This window comes from Ranitomeya variabilis, chromosome 2 (genome assembly GCF_051348905.1).
Source record: "Ranitomeya variabilis isolate aRanVar5 chromosome 2, aRanVar5.hap1, whole genome shotgun sequence".
In the NCBI taxonomy this organism is placed as follows: domain Eukaryota; kingdom Metazoa; phylum Chordata; class Amphibia; order Anura; family Dendrobatidae; genus Ranitomeya; species Ranitomeya variabilis.
In genome coordinates this window covers 1080437140-1080451705 of record NC_135233.1, presented here as the reverse complement: position 1 = coordinate 1080451705, position 14566 = coordinate 1080437140, and the positions used below count along the sequence as shown (strand labels likewise).

Sequence of the window (14566 nt, the reverse complement as noted above, 5' to 3'; positions counted from 1 at the left end):
TTATATGTGCCTGTACAGTAAGAGACATCCTGGTGGCTTTAATGTGAATGGCAGACTTAAATAATTTTGCTAGCATTTTGCAATAAAGTATTGGGTTTTTTTGTGATAACTTTTATATTTAAATTCAATCAAAGGTAAGGGTAGATGCATCTGTACCAATGATTTGGGTAATGCCTACACTGAAGTATGGCAGTTGTGAAGTGATACTATAGTGAAGTATGATGGTAGTCATAACTAGAGTTCAGTGAATTTGGTTCAATTACTGCTTATTCGGCAAGCCAACACACAGACTCACCATGTATGTGCTGTGACAGTGATACAGCTGCAACACAAGCAGCTGCGGCGCCCGACAGCTGATCAGCCAGTGCGCTCCAAGTATCTGGGTTTCCTCTGCAGCTTATTAATAAGCAGGGACCAGATCAAATTTGCTCAACTCTAGTCATACCCATCATCAATAAATGAATACAGCACTAGGTTGACCATCAGTACATGAATACAGAACCCAAGCCAGCATCAGCAAAGGACTTCAGCAGCAGAACCGCCATCAGTACATGAATACAGCACTAGCCTTAATACAGTGATCAATTTCAACTCCCCCACAGCTCCCTCTAATACAATATACATTGGTTTTACATGATTTTACAACTCCTAGTATGTTCTTAATAAAGTTAAAGGGAAACAAGGAGTTATTGTTACCAGGCATCATTAGACTGTAGACTTTTACAAATTCCCAGTACTGAATAGATGCCCAGGTAGTATTACAAATAAACACGAACATCCATGTACCTGACATGATGATGCAAGGAAAAAAGGAGAGGAAATCAATGCCGATCAATTAGAAAGCAAAGAATGGCATGAAAGAAACAATATTGTAGAACAAAATAATAAACCTTTCATATACTGATGGTAGGAAGCCCCATAGTTACTTATTACACCCCTAAGTTATTACAGCTGCAAACAAAGAACACATAAAACACGATTGACCACCTTTTCCTCCATCCTCCATCTCCCTGCAATTATCACAGAGCATGACAAGTACAATACCCCATATAAGTCAGAGTAATTTTTATTATTTCTTAATTTTCTTAGATACAGATGTTGTTGTGTAAAGAAAAAATAATATAAAATAAAAAAAAGAGATTTCAACAAAAAATTACAAAGTGGACAATGTAGGATTATTAAAGAAAAAAACTAATTTCTTAAGGAAAAGTGAGACTAATTGCAAACTTGGATTTTTGACTGATTTAAAAGATATGATATAGACAAAGATGAATGAATTAATGAATGCAAATTGAATATGTGGGTGCTTTTGAATTTGCTGAATCAAGTGAATTTCCCACTTTATACATTGTATCAGAGAAAGATTAAAAGACCTCATGCACAGCCAAGCAGATTTGCCCATAATGTCTTGCTGCTATGACATAGTGTAGAGCATCCAATCAGGAGCGACTCTCATAGCCTTTATAAAAGCAGAGGAAGGGAATGTAGCTGCCATTTTGAGGTGAATCTGGATAGTGAGAAAGACATCACAGCTTTGCCAAAGAGATAAAAAGAGAAACCAAGTGACAGCACAGAAGTGAGGAAGATATAATTGTGTCATACACATCTTATCAGGGCAATTTTAGGCTTTGGACTACTTTTCTGCAAATCAATTTTCTTGAGAAACAATGATGAATCTGACTAATTCTATTTTTGATATTGAGAATGTTCAACCAAACAGGCATTTATTTTCAGAAAATGTTCAAAATGAAATAGAAAAAGTTATTGGATCATCTGTACCTCAATCGGAGCACCGGCGGTTAATGCCCTACACAGACGCCGTCATTCATGAGGTCCAAAGATTTGCCAACATCATTCCAACTAATGTTCCACACGCCACTGCCCAGGATGTCACATTCAAAGGATATTTTATACCAAAAGTAAGAAATTTTTTTTAAAAAGTGATAAATAGTTTGATGTACAAATGTTACTTTTCTTTCTTCGAATTTCGTTATAGACTTCAATTTCTCATCATCAGGCAAATTTAGTTTGTCACCACAATATGCTAGAAAAATCCTCAAGAGGATGTAATATAAATCACAACCACTGGGTGGCCACACCTACACATTCAATATCAACATTTCCTGACCGAGTATCATAGTGTCATGAGTTGTTTTTTTTTTAACTTCACTATATTATACCTTTTCTCTTGGTATATGTAATGTCAAGAGAAAAGATAGAGGACACCTGTGTACAAGAAATAAGTATATATTTTTGTTACTTCTGTAGTCTTTTTGAGGTCTCACCAAACATAAAATGTATGCCACATTCATAGACCATGCCAGAAGAGCTTGAAAGTTGCAGGTGGAATCTCTGGAATCCTCACCCCATGCCAAAACAATATCGCCATCACCGTTCTCGCATTGCAACTTGCATATTGTCTTCTGCATTTAAAATCTACAGGGTGGGCCATTTATATGGATACACCTGGGTGGGCCATTTATAAAATTGGATCCAAAATGGCAGACTACAAAATGGTCGCCATGGTCACCACCCATCTTGAAAAGTTTTCCCACTCCCATATACTAATGTTCCACTAACAGGAAGTTGATATCCCAACCATTCCCATTTTATTTAGGTGTATCCATATACATGGCCCACCTACAAGTTGTGGAAAGGGATGTGTAAGAATTCAATAGACTTGGCTGCATGCAAGTGCAGTCACTTCTCAGTTGACATTTAGGGACCAATATAAAATAGCAAACAGGTCTCAAGGTAGCTGGAAATTCCTTTTCTTACACAATTCTTACATATATTTGTGTTTTCTAAGGAAACAATGAAATTAAAAACCGTTCCATAGTTTTATAAAAATAGTTACCGTTAGGGTTGAGCGACTTTTACTTTTTTAAGATCGAGTCGGGTTTTGCGAAACCCGACTTTCTTAAAAGTCGAGTCGAGTGAAATCGGCCGATTATCGCAAAGAGTCGGGGATCGACCGAAACATGAAACCCAATGCAAGTCAATGGCAAAAATTCCTCCTCCTCCTCCTCCTCCTCCTCCTCCTCCTCCTCCTCCTCCTCCTCCTCCTCCTCCTCCTCCTCCTCCTCCTCCATCCCTGAACAGCAAAGCTGGTGTTCACATTGCAAATCGCAGCATAAGCGATAAGATGGCGATAGGCGTGCACGCCCCTGACACCTATGTCATCACGCTGCCCACACTCCTTCATTGGCTGAAAAAATGGCGCTAAACGCGTCATACAAAATGCGACTTTGGCGCGAAGATCGCCGACCACATAGCCGATCCCACACTAGGATCGGGTCGGGTTTCATGAAACCCGACTTTGCCAAAAGTTGGAGACTTTTGAATTTGTCCGATCAGTTTCGCTCAACCCTAGTTACCGTAAATACTCGAGTATAAGTCAACCAGAGTATAAGTTGAGACCCCTAATTTTACCACCAAAAAACTGGGAAAACTTATTGACTCGAGTATAAGCCTAGGGTGGGAAATGCAGCAGCTACCGGTTAATGTCAAAAGTAAAAATAGATACCAATGAAAGTAAAATTGATTGAGACATCAGTAGGTTGTGCTTTTGAATATCCATACTGAATCAGGAGCCCCATATAATGCTCCATACAGTTCATGAGGGGCCCCATAAGATGCTCCATATTAAAATATGCCCCATATAATGCTGAATAAAAGGTTAATGATGGCCCCATAAGATGCTCCATAGAATATTATGCCCCATTTAATGCTGCACAAAGGGTGATGGCCCCATAAGATGCTTCATAGAATATTATGCCCCATTTAAATCTGCACAAAGGTTGATGGCCCCATAAGATGCTCCACAGAATATTATGCCCCATGTAATGCTGCACAAATGTTGATGGCCCCATTCGATGCTCCATAGAATATTATGCCCCATATAATGGCACACAAAGGTTGATGACCCCAAAAGATGCTCCATAGAATATTATGCCCCATATGCTGCTGCTGCAATTTAAAAAAAAACAAAAAAAACAAAAAAACATACTCACCTTTCGTCGCTGGGGGTCTGAGCAGGAGGGAACACCGACACGCTATGGGGCCAGGTGCCGGAGTCACCGCTGGCTCCGGCCACCAGCACTTGCGATATTCACCTGTCCCCGTTCCACCGCCACGTGCCACTGTGCCTTCCGGGTCTCTGCAGTGACTGTTCAGGCAGAGGGCGTGCACTAACCACGTCATCGCGCCCTGTGACCTAAATGTCACAACCAGAGGACAAGGAAGACAGAGCCAGGCGGTGGAACGGGGACAGGTGAATATCAAAAACAGTTTTACTGACTACTAAAGTCTTAGATTTATTCATTCCACCTCATAACTAGCATCTTTTGCCCTAAGTAAAAGGCTTTTGGCTATTATGATTTGCAGGAGATGTGATACAGAGCCAAACAACAGATTCTGGCAGCTTTCCTGAGGAATGTGGGCTTTTCTTCATGGGCAGTGGTCTATAGGTCACTAATATTCTTGATATTTGTGCTGCCTTCATTAAATTCAACAAAAGATTTTCTTTATTGGGTTGAAGACCAGCAGTGAGATTTGAACGCAGCAGATGCTGAGGTTTCACTCTGCACAATAAAGCTTATAACAACACTGAACGTCACCATGTCCAAACGTTAAAACTTCATTTATAGTGAACAAAAAGCAAGAGAAAAGTTGACTCCAATATGCTCAAAATCATAGAAGTGAGGAAAAAGAAGATTAGGAACAAAACAGAACAAAACAGATTTGAAACAAAACAGGAACATTGAGGAGACAGCATAAAGCATACACTGAACAGGGAACTCTTTCTACAGTAAAGCATAACAATGGCTCATTGATGCCTACAGTGAAGCATGGTGGTGGCTCTATGATCTTACAGTGGTAGCTCAGTGAATCTTACACTGAAGCGTGGCAAGGACTTGGTGATGCTTTCAGTGAAGTATGGCTGTGGTTTTTTGAGGCTATAATTAAGTTCCCTAAGGTGGCTTAAAAACATCAACAGTATATTAATACATCACCAGAACTACCATCAGAATATTAACACCTTAGTGACCGAGATAATTTTGACCTTAATGACCAAGGCAAGGGAAATTTTACAATTTTGACCAATGTCACTTTGTGATAACACTGTAACACTTGACTATATTCTACTGATTAGGAGGATTTTTTTTTTCGTGACCTATTGCTCTTCAAGATAGTGGTAACAATTATTCAATATAACTCGCGTTTAGGAAAAAAAAAGAAATTTGGCAGAAATTTTGACATTTTCCAATGTTTCATTTTTGTGCCCTTAAACCAAAGAGATACAGTATGTCACACAAAATATTTAATGAATAACATTTCCCTAATGTCTATTTTACATCAGCACAATTTTGGAAGCACAATTTTTTTGTTAGGAAGTTATAAAGATTGTAAGTTGATAAGCAATTTCTAATTTTTCTAACAAAATTTACAAAACCATTTGTTTTGGGACCACATCACATTTGAAGTGACTTTGAGGGGTCTATATGATAGAAAATACCAGTGACACCATTCTAAAAACTGTACCCCTCAAGGTGCTCAAAACCACATTCAAGAAGTTTAACCCTTTACTTCATTTCTCGTGAGGCACCTAATGTGGGAGGGGAAAAAATTAACATTTCAACTTTTTTTCACAGAAAATATATTTTAGACCCAAACTTTTTTTATCTTCACAAGGGTAGAAGAGAAAATAGACCACAAAATTTGTTGTGCAATTTCTCCTTAGTACATCGATATTCAACATGTGGGGGAAATCTACTTTTCGGGCGCATGGCAGGGCTCGGAAAGGGAAGGAGTACTGACTTTTTGAACGCAAAACTGGCTAGAATCGAGAGTGGATGCAGTGTCGCATTTGGCAAGCCTCTGATGTTTCTAATTAGTGGAAAGACCCCTTCCCCAAGTGATACCATTTTGAAATCCAAACCCCTCAAGGATTATATCCAGGCGGTATAGTGAGCATTTCGAACCCACAGATATGACACAGAATTTGCTAACATTAGATTATAATATTGAATATGTCGTAATTAGTGTTGAGCGCAAATGCTCACTATTCCAGTTTGCATCGAATGTCGGGTATGCATTGAATATGACGGGTGCTCGAGTGACATGCTCAACTCGCTACCCTGCATGATTTGAGGCTGTTAGACACAAAAAACACGCGGGGATCCACACTAATCCATGCATACCCAAGCACCTGATGCAAACTTGAGTAGCGGGAATTTGCACTCCGCACTATCATATCGTCATCTTATTTTTATTTATTTTTTTTACATTTGAAACCCCCCCAATTCTAGCTCCAATCCTAACACCCATCCCCAACGTGACTGCAAAGAAAGGAAAAAATTATATAGTTACATAGTTAACTAGGTCCATCAAGTTCAACCTTTCAACCTTTCCAATTGCAATTTTTTTATTTTATACATTTTATCTAACAAAAGGGGATTTGATCTATATTTTTTTTTAGTTTGATCACTGATGGGATCTATCACATTGATCAAAATGCATCAATAGGAAAAATTCCCTATTGTTGATGGGTAACGGCTGGCAGATCTGTTTTTCCAGGGAAGATGATGCAGAGGGCAGGGGATAGAGCAGGAGGGCTCGGGGATGGCGGAGTTATGAGGGGGAATCAGGGGACACAATTTCTCTTCTTTTCTGATATGTTGGATCATATCAGAGGAGAGAGAAATTAATTTTAAATCAGACATTTTTTGTGATCGCTGTTTTTTGATGAATAACAGTCATCATATGACAGGGGCCTGTAAAAACTGACCCTGATCATGTTCTCCAGGGTCTCAGCTACCCCTGATTTTCCGATGCTGGGGGGCATTATTCCTTAGTGCTGTTAAAAAGTAGCGCTGAGGAACAAGTACCCTTAACTGCCACCTATAAATTGCATACTGGCTGTCGTTAAGGTGTTAAAGTATTGCCACAACCACCATCAGTATCATAAAGGGAACCTGTCACCCCCAAAATGGAAGTTGAACTAAGCCCACCATCATCAGTGGCTTATTTACAGCATTCTGGAATGCTGTAGATAAGCCCCCGATGTAACCTGAAAGATGAGAAAAGAGGTTAGATTATACTCACCTGGGGGGGCGGTCCGATTCGATGGGCGTCACGGTCCGGCGCCTCCCATCCTCTTACAATCACGTCCTCTTCTTGTCTTCACGCTGCAGCTCCGGCGCAGGCGTACTTTGTCTGCCCTGTTGAGAGCAGAGCAAAGTACTGCAGTGTGCAGGCACCGGGAAAGGTCAGAGAGGCCTGACCACAGCGGGAACGGCACTGGGTGAGCATAACATAATCTCTTTTTCTCCTCTTTTAAGATGTATCTTTCAGGATATATCGAGGGCTTATTTACAGCATTCCAGAATGCTGTAGATAAGCCCATGATGCCGGTGGGCTTAGCTCAACTTCCATTTTGGGGGTGACACCAGAATCACCATCAGCATATATTTTGAAGCTGTACACAAAATACGTGTCGAGGTACTGTGCAGTTTGGTCTGTCCCTGATCCATTGATCCTGGCTTTTGATAGGTATGGGTCCTTTTCCAGTAATATATTCTAGTAGAAGTTCCGTGTTTGGTGCGGTCATCTTTGAAAATAAGGTTATTTGTTATGCTTACAATATTGATTATTTTGATCAAGTTATTGTAGTTTGATTATGTATGGAGTTCCCTTATTAAGCCTTGTGTAATTACAGTATATATTTTTTATTGAATATATTTTTTGTAAACAATATTTTATTTGAGGATTTCTGTTATTTACCTTGATTTTTAGGAGCAAATTATAGATTTGTATTAATGCATCACCTAAATGCCATCAGTACATAAATACAGCACCAGAACCACCTTCAGTGCATAAACACAGCATCAAGTTTAGTACAGCAATCAATTGCAATGTGATGTCAGCCTCCACAATATTGGTATGTATGTAATGATGGTAAGGCGATACAAGGCATTGTAACCAGCCATCATCAAATTGCTGACCATTCAGGAATCCCTGTACTGAATGGACAGTCAGTGTCACAAATAAACATTTACCATACATCCAGGTATCTTATAGGTGACATTATCTCTAATTAAAGTTGTTCTAATCACGTTAATATACAGTATGTACCTGTTTGGGTTATATGTCTTTTAACATCCACAGCTCGTCTCTCCAAACTTTCATTCTCTCATTCTCTGCTGCTTATCCAAACATGATGCCCTTTAAAATAAGTGTCCCTATAATTCATAGTCCACCAACGCTTGGTTTCAGAAGTCCAGGAACATTCTGGAGTGACTGTCACAGCTGCCTCTCCTGAAATCCATAGAAAATTTCATATGGGATTTGAAAATGTTGCAGTACGAAAATGCAAGACAATTAGTGACCGAAATGGGCTAGAAATCCCCAGGACTATGGCCAGAATCTGACGTCTGGCTATATATCCTGTTTGCAGCAGGTCATACCAGCCAGAGGAATTCTACTTTCATTACTTTTTAATAAAAAAAGACCCTTTCATGCTTTTGTACACATTTTTGCATAGGATTAATAATAAGAACTATAGATGCTCATTGGATTATTCTGAAACTACAGTAGTAAGTAAAAATGACATTTTATGATGATTGTGTTTTGTTGAAGTAATTGTATTTGGTTTTATTGCAAACAAAGTTGATTAAAATTATTAAACTTATTTTAGACTGAAGAAAGTGAATAATTTTGATTATATAAGTCCTTAATTTTTTCTTTTTTTTTTTTTTTTCCTTTAGCCATATGTAGGAGGTTACAATGTTGATGTGTCTTCTTTTTGCAGGGCACATACGTTATGCCCCTACTGACATCCGTCCTTCGAGATGAGGCCCACTTTGAGAAGCCAAATGATTTTTATCCGGGACATTTTCTTGACTCCAAAGGGAATTTTGTTAAGAAAGAAGCATTTTTGCCATTTTCTGCAGGTAATTTGATACAATATTCCATTGAAATGGCTGAGAAGCTTTAGTACATACAGTCTACAGCGTGTCCATCTATGCAGGGTGGATTAGGTCAATATAATTTGATTACTGGTAGTAATGTAAGGATGAGTATTGCACCTTTTATAAATAAAAAAAAAAATAAAAAATGAGCAGTATTCCAGGCTGGTATGCATTTCTTTTGGGAGTGTGTAATAAATAAAAATATCTATGTATTTTTTTATATTTATATTCTTTGAATACTGACTTATTGCCTAAAATTACTGCGTCACGCCATTTATACCGCACCAAAAGCACTGTAAAGGCACGATGAATAAATTTTAGAAAACTCCACAAAATATATTTACATATATATGTATGTGTATATATATATATATATATATATATATATATATATATATATATATATATATATATATATATATATATATATATATATAGCATCGTGATTACTCGCACCCCCACACATCACCACACATAATCCCGCCCCCACCCCATTATTACACACAATCCCGACCCCCCACCACATTACCACACACAATCCCGCCCCTCCACATTACCACACACAATCCCGCCCCCCACATTACCACACACAATCCTGCCCCCCACCACATTACCACACACAATTCCGCCCCCCACCAAATTACCACACACATTTACTCCCCCCACCATATTACCACACATAATCCTGCCCCCACCATATTACCACACATAATCCCGCCCCCCACATTACCACACACAATCCCGCACCCCCACCACACATAATCCCGCACCCCCAACACATCATCACACACAATCCGCACCACATCACCACACATAATCCCGACCCCCACCAAATTACCACACACAATCCCGCCCCCCCACCACATTACCACACAATCACGCCCCCCCACCACATTACCACACACAATCCCACCCCCCACCACATTACCACACACAATTGTGCTCCCACATCATTACCTCACACAATCCGCCCCCCCACATTACCACACACAATCCCGCCCCCCACCACATTACCAGACACAATCCCGCCCCCCACCACATTACTGCACACAATCCCGCCCCTCCACCACATTACCACACACAATCCCGCCCCCACCACATTACTACAAACAATCCTGCCCCCCACCACATTACCGCACACAATCCCGCCCCCCCCACCACGTTACCGCACACAATCCCGCCCCCCACCACATTACCGCACACAATCCCGCCCCCACCACATTACCACACAATCCCGCCCCCTCACCACATTACCACACATAATCCTGCCCCCACCATATTACCACACACAATCCCGCCCCCCACCACATTACCAAACACAATCCCGCCCCCCACTACATTACCACACATAATCTCGCCCCCCACCACATTACCACACATAATCTCGCCCCCCACCACATCATCACACACAATCTGCACCACATCACCACACATAATCCCGCCCCCCACCACATTACCACACACAATCCAGCCACCCACCACATTACCACCAACAATCCCACCCCCCACCACATTACAACACACAACCATGCCCCCACCACATTACCACACATAATCCCACACCTCCAGCACATCACCACACATAATCCCATCCCCACCACATTACCACACATAATCCGGCCCCCCACCACATTATCACACACAATCCCGCCCCTCCAGCACATCACCACACACAATCCCGCACCCCCCACCACTTTACTACACATAATCCTGCCCCCTACACAGTAAGTCCACCCCCCACCCCATCACCACACATAATCCCGTCCCCACCACATTACCACACATAATCCCGCCCCCCGCCACATTACACACATAATCCCGCCTCCCACCACATTACCACACATAATCCCGCCCCCCCACCACATTACCACACACAATCCCGCCCCCACCACATTACCACACATAATCCTGCCCCCACCATATTACCACACACAATCCCACCCCCCCACATTACCGCACACAATCCCGCTCCCCCACCACATTACCGCACACAATCCCGCCCCCCACCACATCACCACACACAATCTTGCCCCCCCACCACATCACCACACACAATCCCGCCCCCCCACCACATCACCACACATATTTCCGCTCCCCCACCACATTACCACACATAATCCCATCCCACCACATTACCACACATACACTGCGTTCCAAATTATTATGCAAATAATATTTCCTCATATTTTCTCTAAATTACCTATCTTAATTGCAGTCATTGTTATTTTCCAGTCATCTACTATTCTAGTATAATTGCAATGTTTTGGAACAAACTGCCTATGAAAACAGTATCTTTAAAAAAAAAATAAACACTCAAAATGCATGTTCCAAATTATTATGCACAGCAGAGTTTTCAACCTTTTTTATTTTATTTTGAACAAAAAAATGGTCAATTGTGAAGTTATAAGCATTATCAGCTTATTACAAAATGAAATCAAACAGTTTTCAAGTGAAAACTTTATTCTAGGTGATGTTACATTTGCACATAGGACCCCTTGTTCGAAAGAAGTGCAGCGCCCCAGAGTCCTGGTCGTTGCAGTAATGTCGCTCTGCCACTAAGGGGAGTGATGTTACGTCTGATTGCACTAAAGGAGTTTCTCTGATCAGGTAACACTCACACTACACTTCACACTCCGGCCACCAGGGGGGGTGGTTCTATCTAGTAGGCCACTCCTCACACTCTGGTAAAACTGGGGGCTGGACAGGAAGACGGGGAGAAGTACTGGGAAGACCTAGTGAAAGGACCTGTCAGGGATGGGATCCTGACAGACTCCTAAGAGCAGAACTAACCAGTGAACAACGGGAATACAGTAAAGAGGAATTAGGACCAGAAGGAGTCGTGCTGTTAGACCGAGGCAACATCCTTCTGAGGTGCAAACAGTCAAAGGCCGGAACGCCGAGCAAGTAAGAGACTCTAAGTACTACTGCAAACCACGGCAGGGCAGCCAATTATAGGTTGGCTGTCTCACTTAAACACCTAAGCAGACAACGGAGGCAGCTGTGGGAGAGGGGCGACTCTAGAGTCCCGGAAGAACTCCAGGCCTACCCCGTCATACGGGTGCGTCCTACCATATCATCTGGGGGACGGAGAGAACGAACATCAGAGACAGACAGAATTAGTTGTGAGGACTATCCCGGGAGCTCAGCAGGGAAGGACTACAACACACAGCGCTAGAAGGTAGACACTGATTCCCACCTGTAAAGAGAACTCCTGATGTGCCTTTGGACCGGCCGGTCTCTGACAGCCCTGTTGACAGCGCTCTGGACTGAGGACTCTAAAACCTTCAGTAAAGAGGTAAAGAGACTGCAACCTGGTGTCCTCGTTATTCACCGCGACCTGCACTTCACAACTACACCATCGTTCACCACTCACTCACCGGACGTCTCCCTGACAGGCAGGGCCACGGACTGGGCCTAGCCACCGTGACAACCCCAGAACAGAGACTCAGAGGCCCGGTACTGGGTACCCCTCGGCCCTGCGGCAGTGGGGGCGCTCCATTTTGGCGTCACGAACAGGATCTACTTAAGCCTGAAGAATCAGGTCATGTGTGCCTTGGAACTGTGATTTATTGTGCTTGGACTGTGCTTTACTGCAAAGACTGTGTGTTGCCAATTGCCGCCAAGAGTTCCCGCCACGATTCGCCATTGCCGCGAGCGGAGGGAGGAGCCTCAGCTTCGTGGGCGGTACCGGCCAAAAGAAGCGCGGAACAAGAAAGCGCGGCACAGTGCCAATCCCGGAAGAGGAACTCCGACCTCCAGCAGGTTAGTGGGAGGAAGGGACAACCATGTCCGATTCGGGAGGAGATGAGGTGGCGGTCGCAGCCGCGGACGCAGGGGCACCTCCAGTCCCCGCGTCGGGCGAAGCCGCGGCCCTAATACAATCACTGGTTGCCGCAGAACCCGCTACCCCCCTCAGTCAGTCGGACGCTGCCGCTAACACAAAGGCCATAATGCCCTTCTCTATGCCGTACCTGCCCGGAGCGGCCTGGCTCCCACGATACTCTGGGGAGTCGCATACATTCACTGACTTTAAAGAAGGGATCTGCAGCCTGCTCGAGTTCTATCCCCTGACAGAGCCGCAGAAAGTTCATATGATAACCGGCCAACTCTTTGGGGCGGCTCTGAGAGAATTGAAATCCTGGCCCGCCGAGGATAAGGGAACTGCACAGCAGATCTTTGCAAAGCTTAAAGCCACCTTCGATACTTGCACTGCTACAGAAATTAAACTGACTTTCTATGGATGCAAACAGAGACCGCAGGATAGCTTACGGGACTATGCCCTTAATCTCCAGGAGGCGATGCGGCCATTAAGCAGAGTGACCCCGGCAGTATGCAGGATGAGGATAAACTCCTGAAGGAGCGGTTCATTGAGGGGCTCCTGTGCAGTCACCAGCGGGGCCAATTGCACTTCCTGGCCATGCAAAATCCAGACTTGACTTTTGCGCAATTCAAAGATAAGGCTATCCAGGCATTGCAGGAGCGCCCGCCCAGCCGTGCAGCACCTCCCCGGCGCCCCGCTCTCACATACCACCAGGAGGTGGCGTCGGATGCCCCAGTCGCCGCCGAGGCCGATGCCCAGAGCCTAGAGGACGACTCCCCTGAAGGACTTCGCCTCCAGATGCAGGAGCTATCCAAGAGCGTTGCGGCCCTGGCCCGGACGGTGCAGTCCCTACAGGAAGCCCCCAAGGAGAATATCCAGTTAGCCTCCAGAACAGAGGATGTCCCTTGGATACGACAGAGGAGGACTCCGCCGACCAGAGGCCAGAACGACGATCGCTTCCACCAGGACGGACGACCCATCTGCCGCCGCTGTCACCAGGTGGGCCACCTTGCAAGGTACTGTCCTATAAACGAGCAACCCCTGGGGCAAAGGGCCAACCCCCAGGAGTAGGATGGTCAGGCCCGCAGCATTGGACAACCAAGTATATTGGAGGACGACCAGTTCTCCCTGTAGTGGTTGATGGAATCCCCTTGAACGCTTTGCTGGACACCGGTTCTCAGGTGACGACTATACCTTACGTGCTTTATAAACGGTACTGGGAGGACACCGATATTACTCGTGGCCCTGATGATGATTTCACCATAATAGCCAGTAATGGTCAGCCGTTGCCACAAGTGGGGTATAAGGAGGTCACCATCAAGGTGGGGCGGGTGGAACTGAAAGCCCAAGGGATTGTGATTGTTGATATTGATCGTCGAGAATGTAATCCCATGATGACTCTTGGTACTAATGTTATAGAAAATTGTCTTGCAGAAGTTATTGTTTTGTTGCAACAGGTGGCAGAAACCACTGGCCACAGTGAGCAACGTGCCCTGCAAAAGGAAATAAGAGCTCTGATGCAGAGACAGCAGGTAGAGCTGACTGGTGGTGAGATTGGTCGTGTCACTGTGAGTGATTCAAACCCCATCGCGATACCCCCCAGGAGTGAAATGTTAATCTGGTGTCGGGCCGCCATAGGTCTCAGGGGAAAGGACTACCAGGCCTTGGTAGAACCCATATATTCAGACAATAGGCCTTCTATTCTGACAGCCCGGGGGGTGGTCGACGTTCGCCATGGGAGAGTGCCCGTACGTGTCCTCAACTGTGGGGAGGA

At 43.8% G+C, this 14566-nt stretch overlaps 1 protein-coding gene across 2 annotated transcripts in view; it reads left to right on the top strand.

Annotated features, from left to right (window-relative positions):
- Positions 1 to 14566, top strand: part of LOC143808727 (cytochrome P450 2K1-like) — a 68659-nt gene that overhangs the window by 43448 nt on the left and 10645 nt on the right. For both annotated transcript variants that reach the window (XM_077291668.1, XM_077291669.1), the window contains 2 exons: positions 1735 to 1919; positions 8813 to 8954. In XM_077291668.1, the coding sequence (XP_077147783.1) occupies positions 1735 to 1919; positions 8813 to 8954 (327 nt within the window). The remainder of the gene's footprint in view (positions 1 to 1734; positions 1920 to 8812; positions 8955 to 14566) is intronic.